This window comes from Chlamydomonas reinhardtii, chromosome 10, assembly GCF_000002595.2.
Source record: "Chlamydomonas reinhardtii strain CC-503 cw92 mt+ chromosome 10, whole genome shotgun sequence".
Taxonomy (NCBI): Eukaryota; Viridiplantae; Chlorophyta; class Chlorophyceae; order Chlamydomonadales; family Chlamydomonadaceae; genus Chlamydomonas; species Chlamydomonas reinhardtii.
Genome location: NC_057013.1, coordinates 5,045,167 through 5,063,727, shown reverse-complemented (window position 1 = coordinate 5,063,727; position 18,561 = coordinate 5,045,167). Strand labels below are relative to the sequence as shown.

At 66.7% G+C, this 18,561-nt stretch overlaps 1 protein-coding gene across 1 annotated transcript; it reads right to left on the bottom strand.

Moving 5' to 3' along the window:
• CHLRE_10g455750v5 (uncharacterized protein) lies at nucleotides 1-18,492 on the bottom strand. The gene is made up of 39 exons (XM_043067056.1): nucleotides 17,985-18,492; nucleotides 17,493-17,602; nucleotides 16,600-17,330; nucleotides 16,044-16,412; nucleotides 15,400-15,663; nucleotides 14,952-15,092; nucleotides 14,004-14,726; nucleotides 13,613-13,781; nucleotides 13,282-13,443; nucleotides 13,067-13,146; nucleotides 12,750-12,806; nucleotides 12,125-12,292; nucleotides 11,820-11,906; nucleotides 11,434-11,646; nucleotides 11,254-11,306; nucleotides 10,533-10,635; nucleotides 10,187-10,256; nucleotides 9,730-9,876; nucleotides 9,415-9,559; nucleotides 8,925-9,006; nucleotides 8,581-8,634; nucleotides 8,205-8,389; nucleotides 7,716-7,989; nucleotides 7,439-7,502; nucleotides 6,809-7,224; nucleotides 6,517-6,647; nucleotides 6,305-6,368; nucleotides 5,215-5,999; nucleotides 4,859-4,984; nucleotides 4,060-4,615; nucleotides 3,700-3,798; nucleotides 3,459-3,539; nucleotides 3,042-3,162; nucleotides 2,749-2,852; nucleotides 2,573-2,594; nucleotides 2,344-2,408; nucleotides 2,061-2,149; nucleotides 1,600-1,791; nucleotides 1-1,352 (listed from the first exon to the last, which is right to left on the bottom strand). Exons 1-39 carry the CDS (start codon nucleotides 18,272-18,274, stop codon nucleotides 1,325-1,327), a joined length of 7,620 nt encoding a protein of 2,539 aa, XP_042920453.1. The 5' UTR covers nucleotides 18,275-18,492; the 3' UTR covers nucleotides 1-1,324.
• Nucleotides 18,493-18,561: the final 69 nt, after the last annotated feature.

Genomic DNA, 18,561 nt, shown 5'->3' with positions numbered 1-18,561 from the left:
CTCAACCTCGCCTCACCTCGCCCCACCTCCTCACCTACGTTGCCTCACCTCGCCTCGCCTCGCCTCGCCCCACCTTGCGCGCTTGCGCGCTCCTTCCTACTACCGCAGCGCACGGCCACAGCTTGCTTCGATCTGCCGTAGCTGGCAAGCAACTTGTACTGCTGCCGTAGCTTGTGGTCGGGGTGTCCGTAGAGGTGCATGTGTCAGGCACGTGCGGTAGTTATTATTGGTGCCACCCACCCAGCTGTCCGCTGGGGCAGGTGTCGGACGGCCAACTAGGCGGACAATACTGAGGAAGGATGGCACATGTGTTTGCAACGTCCCTTCAATCGGTAACGTTTAACAATGGGGCATGGGCGCTCTTGCACTGGGGAAGGTGCCGTGCCGCTGGCGACTCGTCAGGCTTACTGGCGGCAAATGCGGAGCCGGACCTCGAGCGGGACACATGATTGCAAGGGCCTGGGCTAGGCGCAGTTGCTTGTCCTGCTTGCCTAGTTCGCTCTGTACCGCCTCCGCGTACATGCATGGTTACAGCGAGTAAGGTGGTCAGCCGCATGCCGCGCGCCACCGCGCATGCTCCGCAGCCGCCGCCTTACTTTGTTGACTGACTGACCTTCGCTGTAATCGCTACATTCTCGGTGCTAAGATAAGACTGCAAGTCTGCAACCCTCTGCAACCGACCCCCCAAGTCAAATATGACCGTCACACTTATACGCATCAACTGTGCAAGCGGCAAAGCCTGCCCCGCCCCTGGAGTCCAGCCATGACCACAGCCCCACACCTAGGGCAGATAGGCAGGGCGGCAAGGCACACCGCATCCCACACCGGCGGCGCGAAGGCAGGCGGCTACACCAGCCGCAGGTCAGCACGCGTGAAACATTTATCAGCGCTGTGCTCGCTTGCTTTCTCGGTTCCGCATGGGCATTACTACACAGCACGCGTAAGCACTCATAAGCGAATTCAGGCCAACCACCCATGCATGGCCACAGCCCTGCTCTCCCGCAGGGCCCGAGCGTGTCACTTTGAGAACAGCACTAATCCCGCTCATTCATCATGAAGATAGCTACTCGTACGCTTGCACGCCGGTATGCAGCAAACATCAAGCACAAGCCGCATAACAACAGGCTTCAAGGTAAAGACCGGCAGCAGTAGCATGCGCATGCTGCCTAGCGAGGCAAACATTATACTACAGCTCGGGCGCCACTGGCGCACCGTGGTTGCCACTCAATACCGCAAACGTGGTTACCACTCAAGACCTACCGCAAACGTTTCTACCGCCGCCCGTGCTAGGCCGTGCACACTCCCTCGCTTGTGGCCCCGCTCGTCACTGGCCGCTGGCAAAATCGAAGAACCTGCAGGCCGAGCACGGATCAGGTCATCAGTAGACGGCAGCATTGGCCAGTCCATGCGCCTCATGCGCACCACGTAGGCATGCATGCACGCACTCGGGTGACATGCTCATGGCGTTGCCTTGCTCCTCCCCGTCCCTGCCCACCCAGCATACATTGTTTCATGCATGCAATCGGTGTTCCCGTCATGTTTGTGCCGGTTCGGGCACCGTCCAACCAACACATCTGTCTCAATCGGACACGCACCCACCTGAAAAGAATGCCGTTGTCGACATTCTCAGTCATGAGGCCCATGGTGTCCTGACCCGCCGCAGCCGCGGCGCCGCCTCCGGGCGTGCCGCCAGGGGCCGCACCCGCCGCACCTCCCGCCGCGCCCGAAGGCCCGGCGCCGCCGCCCCCGCTCTCACCGTGCTGCTGCTTGTGCTGCTGAAGCGCCAGCACCCTGCAGCAATGGGAGGACAACAGGACGCACATGCGCGCGCCATCAGTTAAAGGAGCATCGACTCCAACATTGGCTCCAGCAGCGACCGGGTTTGCAGACATATGGTAAATAGTTTATCCAACAGTTGAAGGAACATCAAATTCGACATTGGCTCCAGCAGCGACCGGGTTGCAGACATAACAAAGCGTTCACCAAAATATCTCTGTCTCTCTCACTAGCAACAGCAGCCGCAACCGCCGCTGCGACACTCGCCACATGGCGGCACGCACCTCTCCTCCACAGTGTCCTTGGCGATGATGCGCACCACACGTGTGGGCCAGTCCTGACCCAGCCGGCAGATGCGGGCCGCCGCCTGGGCCTGTGTGTGTGTGGAAACACGCATGTGGGCGAGCGCGCATGCACGTGCGTGAGCAGCAGGAATGGATGAGAAATGAAACCGGCCGGCGGGGACACGCACAAGCAACCTAGCCAGCTATAGCAGCCGCGGCAGCTGTGTATGCTCGCAGAGCCCCTAGCCACCTAGCAGCACTGTCTGCAAGCACGAACACACACCTCCAGTCCTGGGTTGAGTGCCGGCTCCAACATGAAGGCCGTGTGCGCCACAGTCAGTGTGAGGCCTGCAGGGATAATGTGCGGCGGCAGTGGCAGCAGCTTGCAAATAGAGAACTCCGCTGGAGAAGACAGCCATGGCTAGACTTGCATCCCGCACATACGGTACCCCAACTGAAGTATGGTAAATTATGGTCACCGTACCAAACTACGTTACCAATCCCCTTCTTACCCGCGGCTCCGCCGCTGGTGCTCTGCAATGCGGAAATGGACAAGAAGACGATGGTTGTAGGGCAAGTCAGCGCAGCACCGCCAGAGCTCGACAGATCAAGGGCAACGCAGTACACAACGGAAGTGGGGAGTGCGCGACTGTGACACGGCTGTTGTGCCGCTTGCTGTGTCCCTCACCTTCATGAGGAGCAGCACGCGGCACTTCCGGTCATGTAGGAACGTCTGCAGCGCCGCCTGCCGCGCCTCCGGGTTACCGCCCACCAGGCTGACGCAGGTGATGCCTGTGATGAGTGCACATCCGACCACGTGTGTTGGGCACGGCGGCCACCACCGCACGCATATGCAATCGCTACCACCGGTACATAAAGACCCCAACCAACCAACCAACCAACCAAGCAAAAAGCCCCAACCGCCAGGCGCCTAGCCACAGCCAGTCGCCGGCTCTGCCCCGCTCCCTCGCTCCGCCCCACCGTTGGCCACCAGCGCCTCGTGCACCAGCCGCAGCAGGCGGCCCCAGCTGCTGAACACCAGCGCCTTGGAGTCGGGCTCCTCGTCGCCCATGCGACCCAGCTCAGCCAGCAGCGCAGCAACCTGTGGGTGAATGTGCGCAGGGCCGGGGATAGAGGCATGGGATAAAAGCGAGGGCCTGGGATGGTTTGACGTGGTTAAGACGTGGTTCAAGCAAGCCCATGCGAGCGGGCACGCACGCGCGTGTAGAGAGGTCGCGTGCAGGACCCAATCCTGTGGCGGGGGCTTGGTGAGACTAAGGTCCACACCACAGGTCCACAAAACGCCGTCCATGTCTGCAGCACCTCATGAACCCCCCGCGCCCCTTCCACGCCTCTTTGTGCGGCTGCGCGATGCTGTTAGCTGCCTCAGCCGCCCACCTTTGCTCCGTACTCGGCGTTGTCGCCCTGCCGCCCGTCCCGAGCCGCTCGTGCCGCCACCATCCGCAGCGCTTCCAGCTCCTGTGACCACGGCAGGGGCGAGCAACAACACCCCTTACACCTCAGCCCATCCGCAATTCCACCCCTCACAAAACGTGCTCTATGCCTAAGCCTGGCAGCCTGGCATGCCCCATGCCCCCTGTCCGCAGCTCCTCTGCCGGTCTCCCTCCACGCGCCTCACCGCGGGGTCGGGCGCCGCCTCCTCCTCAGGCACTGAGTCCATCAGGTCGGCTCGCTGCAGGGGCGCGCGGCAGATAGGGCAGGGCGCGCTGCCCTTGCCCTGCACACGAGGAGGCGGGAGGGCGGCGGCGCACAGGTGTGGGCGACAAGATAAGAGGGGAGCACGAGGCATGTCACAGCGAGCTGTCGGCATACAGGGTGTACGGGTTGCCTAGCGCCTAGCCAGCTAGGCCAGGCGGCGCTACAGGTAGCAGCCTACCAGGGCTAGGCGGCAATACGGTATACGGAGGCCAGCGCGTTCATACACAATGCTTGAACTAAACACAGGCACGCACACACCCTGCCGTACCGTACACCGTACCTGCACGATGTCGTGGATGCAGTCGGTGCAGAAGGTGTGGCCGCACGTTGTGATGGTGCGGCGGTCCGGCACGTCCAGGCAGATGGGGCACGGCGGCGCCTCCTCCCTCGCCTCAGCAGCCGACTTGCCGCCGCCCGCGCCTGCGGCGCCCGCGCCGCCTCTCCCCAAGCCGTTGGGAAGCGTTGCGGCGGTGCCCCCCGCGCCGCTCCCCGACGGCCCCGCAGCTCCTGCCCCTGCCTCACCCGCCGCACCCGCCGCGCCCGCTCCCGAAGGCCCCGCACCGTCCTCGCCCCCGCCACCGCCCCCTTCCGCCCCCGCCTCCGCCCCCTCCGCCGCCGCCGCCGCGGCATCAGCAGCGGCCTCAGCCGCGGTGGGCAGATCGCCTGCCAGCCCCAGGTCCGCCTGCTGCGTGATGAGGTGGTTGAGGGCCGAGTACTTCTCCCGCACCGCGCCCACGCCGCGCTTAACGTCGCCCTCCGCGGCGCTCAGGCGGCTGGCGGCGGTGCCGCCGCGCCGCGACATGGCCTTCTGGAAGTCGCGGACCACCGGCTCCGCCCTGTCGGTATGCAAACGCGCGCATGCGGATGTGTGTGTGTGCGTGCGTCTGTGTGTGTGCGTGTGTGATTTAGTTGGGACAGGAATACCGTAGTTGTGATGCCGAGAGGCCGGCAGGCCGGCAAGGAAGACGTTAGACAGACGGCAGCGCCCGCAGCGGCATCGCGATCCACAGCCTGTCATTTGCGCCCACGCTTGCGGCCACCCCCACATGGCGCCCGCACGTGCACGCGCGCCCACGCACCTGTACAGTGTCTCCTGGAAGGCGGTGCCGCCCAGCGCTATGAGCATGCCATCCAGCTTGGTGGTGCCGCCGCCGGCACCGCCGGCACCGCCGCCGCCACGGCGGCCGCCGACCAGGCCGGAGCGCCTGCACGGATCCGCCATGACCGGATCGCGCGGGCATGAGGCGGGCAAGCAAGCACGAGCTCTGATACACCACTGCAGCCCACGAGCTTACCACACAAATGGGATGGGAATCATGGGATGCGCGCGGGACAGGTAGGTACCGTACGCGGGTAATCCACGTGTTCGCTTGAACCAGCAACCACACACAGACCCGCCGCCCATACGCTCACGCGCTGCAAGCCCCCCACCTACCTGCGCCGTGGCACCTCCTCATCCGAGTCCCACTCGTCCTCGCTGCCGCTGCCGTACACCTGCCCATCCGCCCCAGCCGCCGCCGAGCCGGCGGCGCCGCCGCCACCCATGGCGCCGCCACGCGGCACGCGGATGCTTCGCCTCAGCTCCGCATCCATCAGCCACACCTCCTGCGACCCCAGGCCCAGCTCCTCCCGGCGCCTGTTGATTGCGTCGTTCAGGGCGGTGATCTTGGCGGCCGCCGCCGCCACCTCCGGCGCCGCCTCAGCCGTGGCGGCGACCGCCTCCGCCGCGCCCTGCGCCGCCTCCGCCTCCGCGACCTCCACACCCGTCTTTGCCGACTCCAGCGCCTCCTCCGCCTCCTGCTCGCAGCGCGCCATGACCTTCACCCTGTCCGCCAGCCGCACGCACTCCTCCTGCAACGACAGGGCGGCTGCGGGCTCCCCGTCCTTGCCCTTGCCCTTTCCGCCGCCGCGCGCGTTCGTGCGCTGCCGCTTGCTCGCCCGCCCGCCGTTCGCAGCGGCGGCGGGCTGCTGCGACCCCGCCGCCTCCGCACCCGCCGCGCCGCCGCCTCCCAGAGAACTGGGGTCCATGCCAGCCTCGGCCGCCGAATCCAACTGCGCCTTGGCGACCGCCGCCGCCTCCACGGCGGCCGCGTGCAGGTCTTTGCGGTGCTGCAGCTTCTCCGCCGCCACCACCGCCTTCTCGTGCGCCTCCACCGCCTGCGCCGCGAGGTGGCGGCCGCGGGCCTGCGCACCCAGCAGCGCCAATGTGCCCATGGGCGCCTGCACACAGACGAGAGAAATTACTGACGGGGGTGCAGGTGCAGGTGCAGGTGGAGGTGGAGGTAGGGGTGGAGGTGGAGGTGGAGGTACGAGAGAGGGCAGGAAAGAGGGTGTGGAGGTCGAATGCACGACGACCGCCAGGGTCCCATGCGCATGCGTCGCACCACCACCATGTCCTCCTGAAGGTGGCGACCATGAACACCATCCCCGCCTATGTCACCCGCTTCCCCTGGCAGCGCGATTGTTTCCTTACGGGATTGGTTAAGACTTAAACCCCGCCTAAAACACCCAATGATGCCGCCCACCTGCAGGCACGCCAGGTAGGACCGCAACGTGAGCGCATCCAGCACTAGCCGCTGCCAGCGCCGCCTGTTGTTGGAAGCGGCGGCGGTGGTGATGGCGGAGGTGGGATGGGGAGCGCGTCAGCGCGTCAGGACTGATGCAGCCGGTGACAAATGTGGCGCACACGTGGCGGACCCACATGCCTCAGCTAGTCATCTGCTGCCACTGTACTCACTTGCGGTCTCTCGCCTGCTCCTCAGCCAGTACCGGCGCCACGGAGGCGGTGCCGCCCACCGCGCCGCCGAACGCGGCCGTCTGGCCGGTGTGCTCCCACAGGATGGAGCCGTCACTGCCGCGGGCCTTGACCTGTGGGTGCGCGGCGGTGGCGGCGTGTGTGGGAGTGGCGGCGCGTACGGTACGAGATCACGAGACACGTTCAGGCCTCTCAGGTACAGATGGAGATGGAGGGCCTGCCGACCCAACTCGTATACGTGCAATTCCTTGCATCCGCATCCGCACCCACCCACCTGGAAGAGCAGATCAGTGGTGCTGACCAATTTGCACGTCTGCTGCAGCTGCGTCACCAGAGCCGCCAGCGCGCCGCCGCCCGTACTCGCCGCATCCTCGGTCGCGTCATCAGTGGCAGTAGCGCCGCCACTGGCGGCGGCCACGGCTTCCGCTTGCGGTGCCTGGGCACCCTCGGTAGCAGCAGCGGCGGCGGCAGGCGCCGAAGGGCCGGCCGCGCCATCGCCGCCAGCATCAGCGGCGGCGGCGTCAGCCTCAGCTGGAGCGGCGGCTGCAGCTGCACCTGCTGCTGCCCCAGCGGCCCCCGACGTGGAGGCGCCGGCGCCGCCCGCAGCAGCGGCCGCGGCGTCCTGCGGCTGCATCTGCTTCTGTCGCCGCTCCGCATACTCGGCCACAGCCTCGGGTGTCAGCTCCTCAGCTGCGTGCAGGGCATTGTCAAGGGGGCGGTTCACCCTTTGATCGCATGAACTTGAATAAGATCCCACTTGATACCGGGCACATACCGCGCGGCCATGCGCAGTGGACAGCATCCGCAAGCCCATACACCGTATGGCCCCTCCGCCCAACACGGCACGACACGACACGATACGGCATGGCACCTAGGCCGCAGGCGCAAAGCTACGCGGCCTCACCCTTGCCGCTGCTGTCTTGCAGCGCCGCCACCAGCAGCCGGGCTGAGTACAGGTTGGCCACCACCTGGGCGGCAGCGGCAGCAGAGCGGCAGCAATCCTTAGGGTTAGAGCGGCGGGTGACAACTCCAATCCCCAGACCTACCGTAAGTGCGAGCCGTGGCATGTGCACAAACATGGCGCCACACGGACTAAAGGGTTCACCAGCCACACTCCACACACGACACGCTCGCCGCACACACCCACACACACGCACCCCACACACACTCAGCCCCCGCACCTGGTCATACGCGGAATACGCCTCCGACACCAGCCGCGCCATGATCTGCCGCATGCTCTGGCGCTGCTGCCGCCCGCCGCCGCCGCCGCGCCCGCCGCGCCCGGAGCGGCCGCCGCGCGCACCGCCGCCCCCGCCGGCCTCGCCCTCGCCGTCGGCCCCAGCGCCGCCCCCTCCGGCCGCACCGCCGCTGAGGTCGGCCTCGCGGCGCGCCAGCTCGGGGTGGCAGCAGCTCTGCCGCAGCTTGACCAGCGCTGCCAGTGCGCGGTGGGAGGCGCTGTGCACGGTGGCCGTGGAGGAGGATTGTGGGTCGTTGCATGGAAGCAAATACAGGCAGGGGGCCCAGCACAACGAGTGCCGTGTATGAATCATCCACGCAATGTGCAAGCGGCATCAGCCCGCACGCACCCACGAGCACACACACACACACACACACACACACACACACACACACACACACACACACACACACACACACACACACACACACACCTGGTAGCAGCACGGCGGCTGCCGTCCTCACCGCGGCCGCGGCCGCGGCCGCGCCCGCGCCCGCGGCCCCGCCGGCCGCCGCGGGCACCGCCTCCTCCGTCATCGCTGTCCGCACCGCCCCCGCCGTTGGCTCCGGCTGCTCCCTCGGTGGTGCGCATGGTGTTGAGTGTGGCCATGTAGCGCCCCTGCGTGTGGGGGTGTGGCCGGGCCACAAGCGGGGGTCGGGCCATAGCAGCTAGGCAGTTGCCGCTCGCACGCCTCCCTCGCATGCACAGGAGCGGCCCCTTTGTTCCCCTGCATTCTCCAGCAAACTAGTAGCCAGACAGTGACGCATGCAGCCACGCCTTCAGTCACGCATGCGCACACCCGCACCTACCTTGAGCACGTCGTAGAACGCCCGCTCCACGCCGCTCAGCTCCACCACCAGGTCCTGACAGGGGGGCGGGGCGATGCGGGAACAGGATTGAACTCAGCAGCGGGGTTACATGCATGATTATTATTAAGGAGTGAAGGCGTAGCCAGGGACAGCAGCGGCGCGGGGCGATGCGGGAACAGGAATGAACTTAGCCGCGCTCGTGTGCCGGTTTGACTCAGCCGGTTTGCAAACTGGTCCTGAGTCCCGACCTTGGTATGCCGTAGACGCCGCCGCCCCCCCCCATATGCTCCGCCCGGCATACAACCGTTCGCGCACCCCTCTTATGGTACCCTGCACCGCCGCACCTCTGTCAGGCAGGGTGGCAGCGCCAGCTGGCTCTCCACCGCCGCCTTGCTGCGCCGCAGCATCACGCCGCGTAGTAGCGCCCTGCGACACCGCATCAGCGCAACAACAGGCAGAAGGCGGCAGAAGGCGAGCCGCGGTGAGGACGTCAAGGCGCAGCGCACACGACGCATACAACTTCAAAGCCACGCCGACTTGACCTCCACTCCATCTCCCCTTACTTCCCACGCCGCAGCAGCACGCCATGCAGGGCCATGCACCCGGCTGCTGACGTGTCGTACAGGCACAAACACAGGCAGAAGGCGGCTGCCGCGGGCCGTGACAAGCTCGTCAAGAGGCAGCGCACGACGCATAGCCACAGCATCATGCAAGGTCATGCGGCCACTACGGTATGCCTGATAGCTAGCTGGCAGTGCTGTAACGCACGCACGCACGCACGCATGCACGCACCCACACATCCACACACACACGCATACACACCCACACCCACACCTGAAGGTCGCCACGCCGGCTCGGCTGCGCGCTGCGAAGGGCTGCGCGAGCAGGTGCCGCCACACGGGTCCGTGGTAGTAGGGTTCGTAGGAGAGGAACTCGCAAAGGCTCTGGACCTCGTTCACGTTGGCGGAGATGGGCGTGCCTGGGCGGAGGACAGGCGTGTGCGAGGAGCGGGCGCGGTGCAGCGTTCAAAGAGCAACAGTGAGCTATGACTGCGAACCCGTTCCCCTGCCCACAAACTCGACCCATTGCCCTCGCTGGCGCCCCCAATCCCCCACCCCGCCACGCCCCGCTCTAGCGCCTGCGCCCCACCTGTGACCACCCATGCGTGCCGCCGGTACAGGCTGGACACCACCTCGGCCGCCACGCTGTTGCTGTTGGCCACCAGCTGCGCCTCGTCCAGCACGATGCGCCAGAAGCCCAGGCGGGGCAGCAGCCGCGTCGCGGCCTTGGAGCTGCCTGCGCCAGCAGAGCGGTGGGGAGGAAGTTGTGGTGTTGGGAGATGGAGGAGGGGGAGTTCAGGGCACGGGCGGATGGATGGGCGGGCGGGCGGGCTGATGCGCTGTGGAGGTGGCACGAGGGGAAGAAGCAGCCGGGCAGCACGTGACCGGACCGCCGGCAGCCCGCCCCCAGACCGCTCCCAGACCCCTTCCGCAGGCCCTGCTTCTGCCCCTGGGCCGCCCGCCTCAAACACAGGCCCTCCTCCTGCTCCTCCTGCTCCTGCTCCTCCTCCTGCTCCTCCTCCTCCTCCTTCTCCTCCTCCGCTCACCCGCCAGCGTCAGCTCCTTGCGCAGGACCTCGTACGACACCAACACCACGTCGCACTGGTGAACAGGCACCTGCACGGGCGGGGGGGGTCCATGCATGTTAAATAAGACGAGAGGGCGTAGCCAGGAGCAATGGTACAGATGGGGGGAGGGTCAGCCAGGCACATTGGTACAGCAGGAGGCAGGGGGAGGAAGTCAGGGATGGGCCGCGGCACGTACGGGGTCGGCAGGCGTATGATCGACAGCCCCCGCGCGTGTACATATGCAATAGGCACACAAACAAACACACACACACACAGAGAAACTACACATACACACACACACACACACACACGCCACACGACCCACCAGGAATCCGTTGTCGCCGTGCGCCATGGCGGGCGGCAGCAGACCGGAGGGCAGCGCGGCGCCCATGCCGGCGGTGGAGTCCTTATAGCCCTTGTAGGTGGCCCTGTGCGTGTACGTGTGCGTGTGCGTGTGCGTGTGTGTGTGTGTGTGTGTGTGCGCGTGTGCGTGTGTGTGTGTGTGTGTGTGTGTGTGTGTGTGTGTGTGTGTGTGTGTGTGTGTGTGTGTGTGTGTGTGTGCGTATGCGCGTGGGCATCGGCGTGCTTGCACAATGCCGCGAACTAGAATGACCCCAAAAGCTCTGGCCCAACAGGGCCTATCAGTCGCGCGGCATTCCAACCCCTGAAATATTTGGAATGGGGTAGAGGTCGTACAACGACACACAGCAGCGGGGTATGACAAAGTATGCATGCGTGCATCGGGGGCGCCGACTGCTTCTCCAAGTAGCAAAGACGTGGGCGCAACCCCTGGGCGCAATCCCTAGGCGCAAACCCTGGGCGCATTCTGAAATAATGTGCGCGGGCCACGGGGCTCCCGAATCGGTTCCCCGACCTGGTCCCCGGTCCCCCGTGAGGTGGACACGCGGCATGCGGATGCTTGTCAGTTGCGCTGGATACGGATCACCCAAACGCGGAGCGTTGCGTCTCGCCAAGCATCTCGGCGCACAGCCCTATGCTGCCACATGCCGGCATGCGCAGACCCGGCCACGCACGCGCCCACGCACCACGTGAGCGTGTGCTCCTGCAGGTGCTTCCGCATCTCCTCAATCCATTGCTCCTGCGTGTCCAAATACACATCAAATTAACGTGTCCACGTCCTTGCTGTGCGCGTTTGTGCAGGTGTGTGTGTACGTGTGTGTGTGTGTGCGTGTTTTCGTGTGGGCTGCAGGCCTGTCTGCCCGCACCTGTAGGTTGGCGGGGGTGACCAGCAGCGTGGTCTTGATGGCAGCGGGGTCGCCGTGGGGGTCGTCCATGAGTGCGCTGAGGGGCCCGGGCGCCGCGCGGAAGTAGTGGTGCTGCAGCCGCTCCCGCACAGACACGGGCGTGTGCGTCCAGTCGGGGGGCGGCGGGTTGGACACGATGAGCATGATGGTCTGGAGCGACTTGCCCAGGCCCATCTGGAGGGGTAGGACCGGGGAGGGCGGGGGAGGGCGCGGGAGGGCGGGGCGGCGTGGTGGTTTGAGGGTGCATTGGGGTTCAGCGTGTGGAACTTGGGGCCTGGGGTTTGGGGGCAGGCTCATGTTTGGCTTTGGTTCCGCCTACCCACCCCGCACCACCCCACCCCGCTCACCTCGTCGCACAGGAAGCCGCCGCAGGTGCCGCCCACGGGCGCTGGGAAGAAGTCGGCCGACACGTAGGCGGGCGCCAGGCGGTGCACCTGCAGCAGGGGGTTTGCGTGGTTGACTACACAGGCAAGGAGTATGACAGTCGGCACCGCCCGTGCTTCTCTCCCTCCCTGCCGCTCCCGCCCCGCCCCGCCCCGCCCCGCCCCGCCCCGCCCCTCTCCGCCCCATCCCGCCCCTCGCCCCTCCCGCCCCTCCCGCCCCTCCCGCCCCTCCCGCCCATCCCACCCCGTCCACCCCGCCCCGCCATCACCTGCAGCACCAGGCCGCAGCTGCCCAGCACCACCTGCGCCCAGGCGGGGTGCAGCAGCAGCAGCGAGCGCCCCACGGCGTCGCCGCGCCGCTCGCGCCGCAGCATCCACTCCAGCCCGCGCAGCTGGAAGGGCTTGGGGTGCGCCAACACGCTGGGAGGCGGCACGGCCTGGCAGGGAGGCGTTACATTTCATGGCGGATGAAGAAGAAGCGAAGTTGTAGCCACGGGAGGGGAGGGCGAACCAATGACAGGCCGAGCGACACGAGCGGCACGCACACACCGGCCGGCAGGCGATGTAAGTAAGTGGCAGGCGCAGCGCTTGCAGGAAGAATGCCCGTCGGGACAAGCATCAGCCACCCATACGGTGCACATACCACCTGTTTGGCGACCGTCCACCCAAACTCCACGAGGGCTTCAGCTGCATCGCCGGGCCAACGCCGCGCCCAGCCACTCCATCCCCAACCGCAGTTTAACTTGGTTGGGTTTAGTTTGGGCTGGTATTTACAACCCCACACACACACCCACACACACACCCACACACCCACACAAAGATACCCACTGCTCCCTTACGGGATTGGTTCAACGTTAACCCCCCCCCCCCACACACACACGGAAAGACACACACCTGCGGCAGCTCGGGCGGCGGCTGTATGGAGTCCAACAGCGCCTCCAGGTCCGTGAACTGTTACGGCGGGAGGGAGCGGGGGGTTACATGCATTAAGTTTACGAGGTGAAGGGGGGGGGCGAGACGCGGCAAAAGATGAACGAAGAGGGAGGCGCTACATATCTGTCAACAGTAGCGGTGAACATATAACACTGAGGGGTTGCGAAGCCAACCGGGAAGTAAGCAGCATGCGCAGTCACCGGTCCATTACCTGAACATCCCTACTGCTAAGAGACACGGCCTTTAGCTCCGCGCCCCACCCCTGGATGAGCACGCACCGGCTCGTCCTCCTCCTCTGCGCCATTGTCTTCCGGCCCGGCGCTCGGCGACCGGCTCGGCGGTGCGCTTCCGGAGGCCCCTGCCAGGGAGCGAAGACAGCGGAGGTTTGGGAGGCCGGCCCAACGCGCTGCCAGTCACAGCCGCACGCAACAACAGAACAGCGTGGGAATTCAGCCAACATCCAGTACCCCGTTACGGCGCCCCCACCTCCCACCTGCTACTGAGGTGCTACGGCCCCGCCGCGAGCCGCCCGCTGCCCCGCCGCCACTGGGGCCCCCGCCGCTGGGCCCGGCTGCGCCCGACGTGCCCGCGGTGCCCGACCTAGGCCCCGCGTCCGTGTCATTGGTGTTGATGTAGCCGTCACAGTCCGGCCCCACTGCGAGCGAAACAGACATGCACACATTGATTTGGGAAGATGAAAAATCGGCTGATGGCACCCGCTGCTAATGGCCACAACTCCATGGTTCGCGCAGCTGCCGAAGCCCGCCCTGCGCCGCACGCCCTCGTGACCATTCCCACCACCGCACCCAGCACCCCTGCCTCACCGAACAGCCCCCGGCCGTGCTCCAGCAGCACGTGGATCACGCACGTCAGCAGCTCCGCCGCCTTGCGGTTGTAGCCCGCGCCGCCGGGGCCGCCGCCGCGCGCGCCGACCTTGCGCTGCGCCTCGCCGTGCACCGAGCCGTCCTTGACGTGGGCCGGCGGCGCCGCGGCCTGCAGAGAGAGGGAGAGAGGGGCAGCAAGCAGGCGGCGATAGAGAATTTAAGGACTTTACAACCAGAGGTATGCAAGTGCATGGCAAGCCCATGCTTGGGCAGCGGCAAACGGTAACTCAATGGCATGCACAACCGCAAACCAGACAGGCTTTCGTGCGCACAATGTGCCATGCGTTGATAAGCTCTTGGCACTCTCCACGGCACCGGGCGCACCACCCACCTGGATGACCGCCTCATCCACGAAGAACTGCAGATGCAGTGTGTAGCGCTTGGGGCCCCCGCCGGCCTGCTGCTTGCCACCCGCCGCAGCTGCCGCCGCAGCCCCGGGAGCGGCCCAGCCGTTGAGCTGTTGCTGCTGCGGCTGCGGCTGGGCCGGAGCCAGCGGCGGCTTTGCGGCGGCCGCCTTCCCGGCCCTTGCCCCAGCCGCCGCAGCTTTGTTCGGCTTGGCTTTCGCAGCCGGCTTGGCCGCAGCTGCGGGCTCCGTTTTGGCCTTCTTCCGGGGCGGGGCGGCGCCCGCGGCGCCCTTTCGAGCCGCTGCGGTCGCAGCCTTCTTTTTGCCGCCCTTGCCCCCAGCGCTCTTGGCTGCCGAGGCCTTTGCCGACGGCGTACGCTTGCGCTTGTTGCCGCCGCCGCCCCGGCCCGCCCCGGCTGCCGCGGCTAGCTCATCATCCGCACCCGACTCCTCCGCATCGTCATCCTCCGATGCCTCACCCTCCGACCCCTCCTCATCCGAGCTGTCGGAGTCGTCACCGCCGCTGCTACTGCTGCTGCCGTCGCCGCCACCAGCTGCCGCGCCGCCCCCCGAGAACAGGGTCCGCAGCGGCAGCTGGCGCCTGGTGGCCTCGTCCAGCACGTCGGCCTTGAGCACCACCCCGCCTGCCGCCTCGTCCAGCCCCGGGCCCTGCAGCTTCACGTTGGCAAGCACCAGCGGCCCGCGCGAGGCCTGCGTGTGCACGTGTGTGCGTGCGTGAGCGCACATGTTGGTTAGCGAGCACACGTGTGGGTGTTTATACGGTACTCAGTAAGCACCCGACACATGGCTGTCCAATCGGGCGGTTGCACGTTGCAATGTCGCATGAGCATGGCCATTTATGTGTTCCTCCCTCGCTCGGTCCTCCCGCCACCCCCTCGGCCCTCCTGCCAGCCCTGCCACCACCGCCCTACTCACGTGCACCAGGTGCGACAGCAGCGTGGGCTCCCGTGCGTACAGCGGCAGCAGCCGCTCCAGCGCGCAGCCACGCGGCGTGGCCAGCAGCCGCACGTGCGTCTTGGGCGGGCCGCGGGGGCCGCAGCGCAGCCCCGTGGCGGTCTGCGGCACGCACGGACGGAAAGGTCAACCCAACATGAGTGCATGACAGGTGGCTGCTGGCTACTGGGTGACGCCACAGCCACACAACGCCTGCCACGCCACGCCAGTTGCTGAGACGGACAGCCGACAGAGCCCCTTGATGGTGCCCCCCCTCCGTGCCCACAACCTGCCCAAACCTCCAGCATCTCGTAGCTGCAGCTCACGAACTCATACACCAAATCATGGCACAGGCGCTGTGTCACAATCATGTGAATCAACCTCAACAGCCTGCACAACACCCAAGCTCATACACACACCCAAAACTCACGGGGTAGGCGGCCAGTGCCTCCTTGATGAACGCCTCGTCAGACACGTACAGCGCCATTCGCGGCTCCCCCTCCGGCTTGCCCGGGCAGGGCACCCACTCAATCCACCAGGCAAGGCTGCTGCCGCACGTCGCGTTGACGCCCGACGCCGCCACCGCCGCCACCATCGCCGCCGCCTTCTTCGCGGCCTTGCCGCGGGCCTGGTTGGCTGCTGCTCCCGCTGCTGCGCCCGCCCCCGCTGCCACGTTGGCGGTCGAGAGCTTGCCCTGTTCAGAGGCGCCGGCGGGGGGAGGAGCATCAAGGCCACACATTACTAAGTCTGCCATACAACTGGGCCCCACGTGCCGCAAGACCTGTGCACCCCGCCAGCTCCAGCCACAGGCGTCGCTAAACATGCAGAGAGCACAACGTCACAGAGCCAATCCCACAAAGGCCTGGTGTTATCGACAAAACACCCCCCCCCCAAGTATAACCGCTTGCCCTGTGCTCCGCTAGTTTGGCTTGGTTAGGTTTAGTTGGGGCTGCTATTTTACACCCCCACCCCCAACACACACACACACACACACACACACACACACACACGCACACGCACACACACACACACGCACACACACACACACACACACACACACACACACACACGCACCTGCTGCAGCCAGGCCATGGCCTTGTCCACCAGCGCCAGTGTCACCTCCGCCGGCAGCATGTCGTGAGCCGCGTCGTCAAACGCAGGCGCCGTCGCCGCCTCCAGCGGCACCGCCACCTCGCCCAGCAGCAGCGCCGGCGACGCCAGGCCGCCGGCACTGGGGGCGCCGGCGGCGGCAGCTGCCTTGCCGCGGGCCGCGGCGCCGGCGGGGCCCGGCGGCGGTGTCCCAAGGAAGTCGCTTAGCGGCCGCGGCGGCGGGACACGGCCGTGCGGCACGGCGTCCTGGTCTGCAACGAAGAGCCGCCCGCTGGGCTGGCGGTGCTCCGGCAGCGGCAGCGCAGTCGTGGCGGGGAGCGGACCCTGACGGCGCTGCGCGTGTCGAAGCGAGGGGAGCGAGGGGTCGGGGTTGCGGGTTGTGGGTTGTGTAAGCTGGGGCCACATTGTGTGAAAGGCGTTCCGGTGGTGGTGGGATGGTGCGACAGGGCTTTTAGCAGATGCTCATTACACGCCTCCGGAGCACCCCGACACACGCCATGCCTAGCAACACAGCACCCACCTTGGATCGAGCCAGCATGTCGCCATCCATCAGGGGCCGCAGGTCGCCGCCGCCGCCGCCACCACTGCCGCCTGCAGCCGCCGCCGCCGCCCCGGACCCAGCAGCAGCCGGCTGAGACGGGCCCGCAGCTCCCGCCGCGCCTGCGCCGTTCGCTGCCCCAGCTGCCCCCGCCGCTCCAGCTGTCCCTGCCGCCGCCGCGAGCGTCCGGCGCATTGCGGCCTCAAAGTCAATGCCCTCATCGCTCGAGGACGACGTCTCGTCATCACTGCTGTCCGCAGCCGCCACCTGCCGCTCCTGCTCCTCCTCGCTGGACGAGGTCGAGTCGTCGCTTGACGACGTGTCCTCCGGGCCGCTGCCAGTGCACAGCATGGTACGAGCACCCCCTCCCCTGCCGCGACCAGCACTGCGCCCGGCGGCCCGTCCCGCCGCCACGGCTGCCGCCGCCAACGATCCACGGCCTGCTGCCGGGGCGGCGGCGGGAGCTCTGGCAGGGCCCCGCCGGCCCTGTCCGCCACGCGCCGCCTGGCCTTTGGTGCGGGCCTGACTGGGCCCCGCTTGTGCCTGTGGCTGCGCCTGTGCCTGTGGCTGCTGCTGCGGCTGCGGCTGTTGTTGGCGAGGCTGCTGCTGTTGCTGCTGTTGCTGCTGTTGCTGCCGGCGAGGCCGCTGGCCCGCGTTGCCTTCCGAGCTGTCGTCTGTGAGTTCAATGGGCTCGCGCCCGCCCAGCCGAGTGCCTGTGCCAGCACAGACCCAGACACAGCACGGTCAGGACTGAGGCGTGAGAGTCCGAGATGCTAGATTAGAGCGCTACGGCCTCCTTGCATGGAGGCACCCGCCACCCGGCCCTCAGCGGGAATATGCAACGCCGGGACGGTCCCGGGCCCCCCGGCACCCACCTGCCGCCCCCGCTGCGCCGCCACGCCGCCCCCGAGCGGCCGGCAGAGGCAGCCCAGCGCTGGGGTCGTCAAGGTAGGCGTCCAGGGCGGCCTCCACGGAGCCGCGGTGCCTGCGGCGCCCGACCCACATCAGCCAAAGGCAGCCGTCGCATGCTTTGGTGCGTCAGGGCAAGTGTGAGGAGTGGAGTGCCAACGGGGAGTCACGGGCCGCTGAGGGCGTGTACGGGCGCGACAAGGCCACGCGCGCTGACGTGGCAGCGCGGCTCAGGCGGTGTCCGGGCCTGTCCGGGCCTGCCGGCGGCGGTTGCTCCCATCCATGCCCCAACCCAGACGGCAGCATGGTACTACCGGTCAAACCCCACACAGCACGACTCTACACACCACCTCAGACTAGATTGCTCCCAGCTTTTAGCTTCCGGGCTGTAACCCCAAAGAGGTAGCAGCAAGCACGCGGCTATGCACCAGGCACCGCACGCTTAGGCGAGCGCTCACATGCGTAGAAGCTCCCGCAGCTGAGAGTCGGTTGGCGTGGCTCCCAGCATAGACCTCAGGCTGGAAAGCGGGTCTGCCGCGCCTGCACCCGACCCGCTGGGCCCCACATCTGCGCCTTGGGCCCCCGCACCCGCGCTTGCGCCACCCGCGAAATGGGCCGCAACAGCGGCCTCCACGCTGCCTCCCGTCGAGCGCAGGAGCGACGTCGCAGTTTCCCGGTTGATGCTGTTTGCCAGCACGTCCATCAGTGCATCTATCTGCTCGGCGGTAATGCTGGGCTGAGACGCCATCGTGTCGGGCAGCGTCTGAACCTGCGGGCAGCGTGCTGTGCTCGGAGAGATGCCACACGACCGCGCTTTGCTCCGCAACCAAGCCGCTAGGCCTGACAGAGCTTCTAGAATGATATCATGTTGCAGCTTCCCCGTCAAGCGTAGCAGACTGCTCTTGTTGAGCGCACTTCCCGCGCCTCGGCATCAGTTGAGCACCGTGCAAGGCAGGTTTGCAGACCTTGTCACAGGACTGCAGTCTGTGTCACTATACCTATGCACAGTGTTTTGTCCGGAGGGGCGTGACAGGG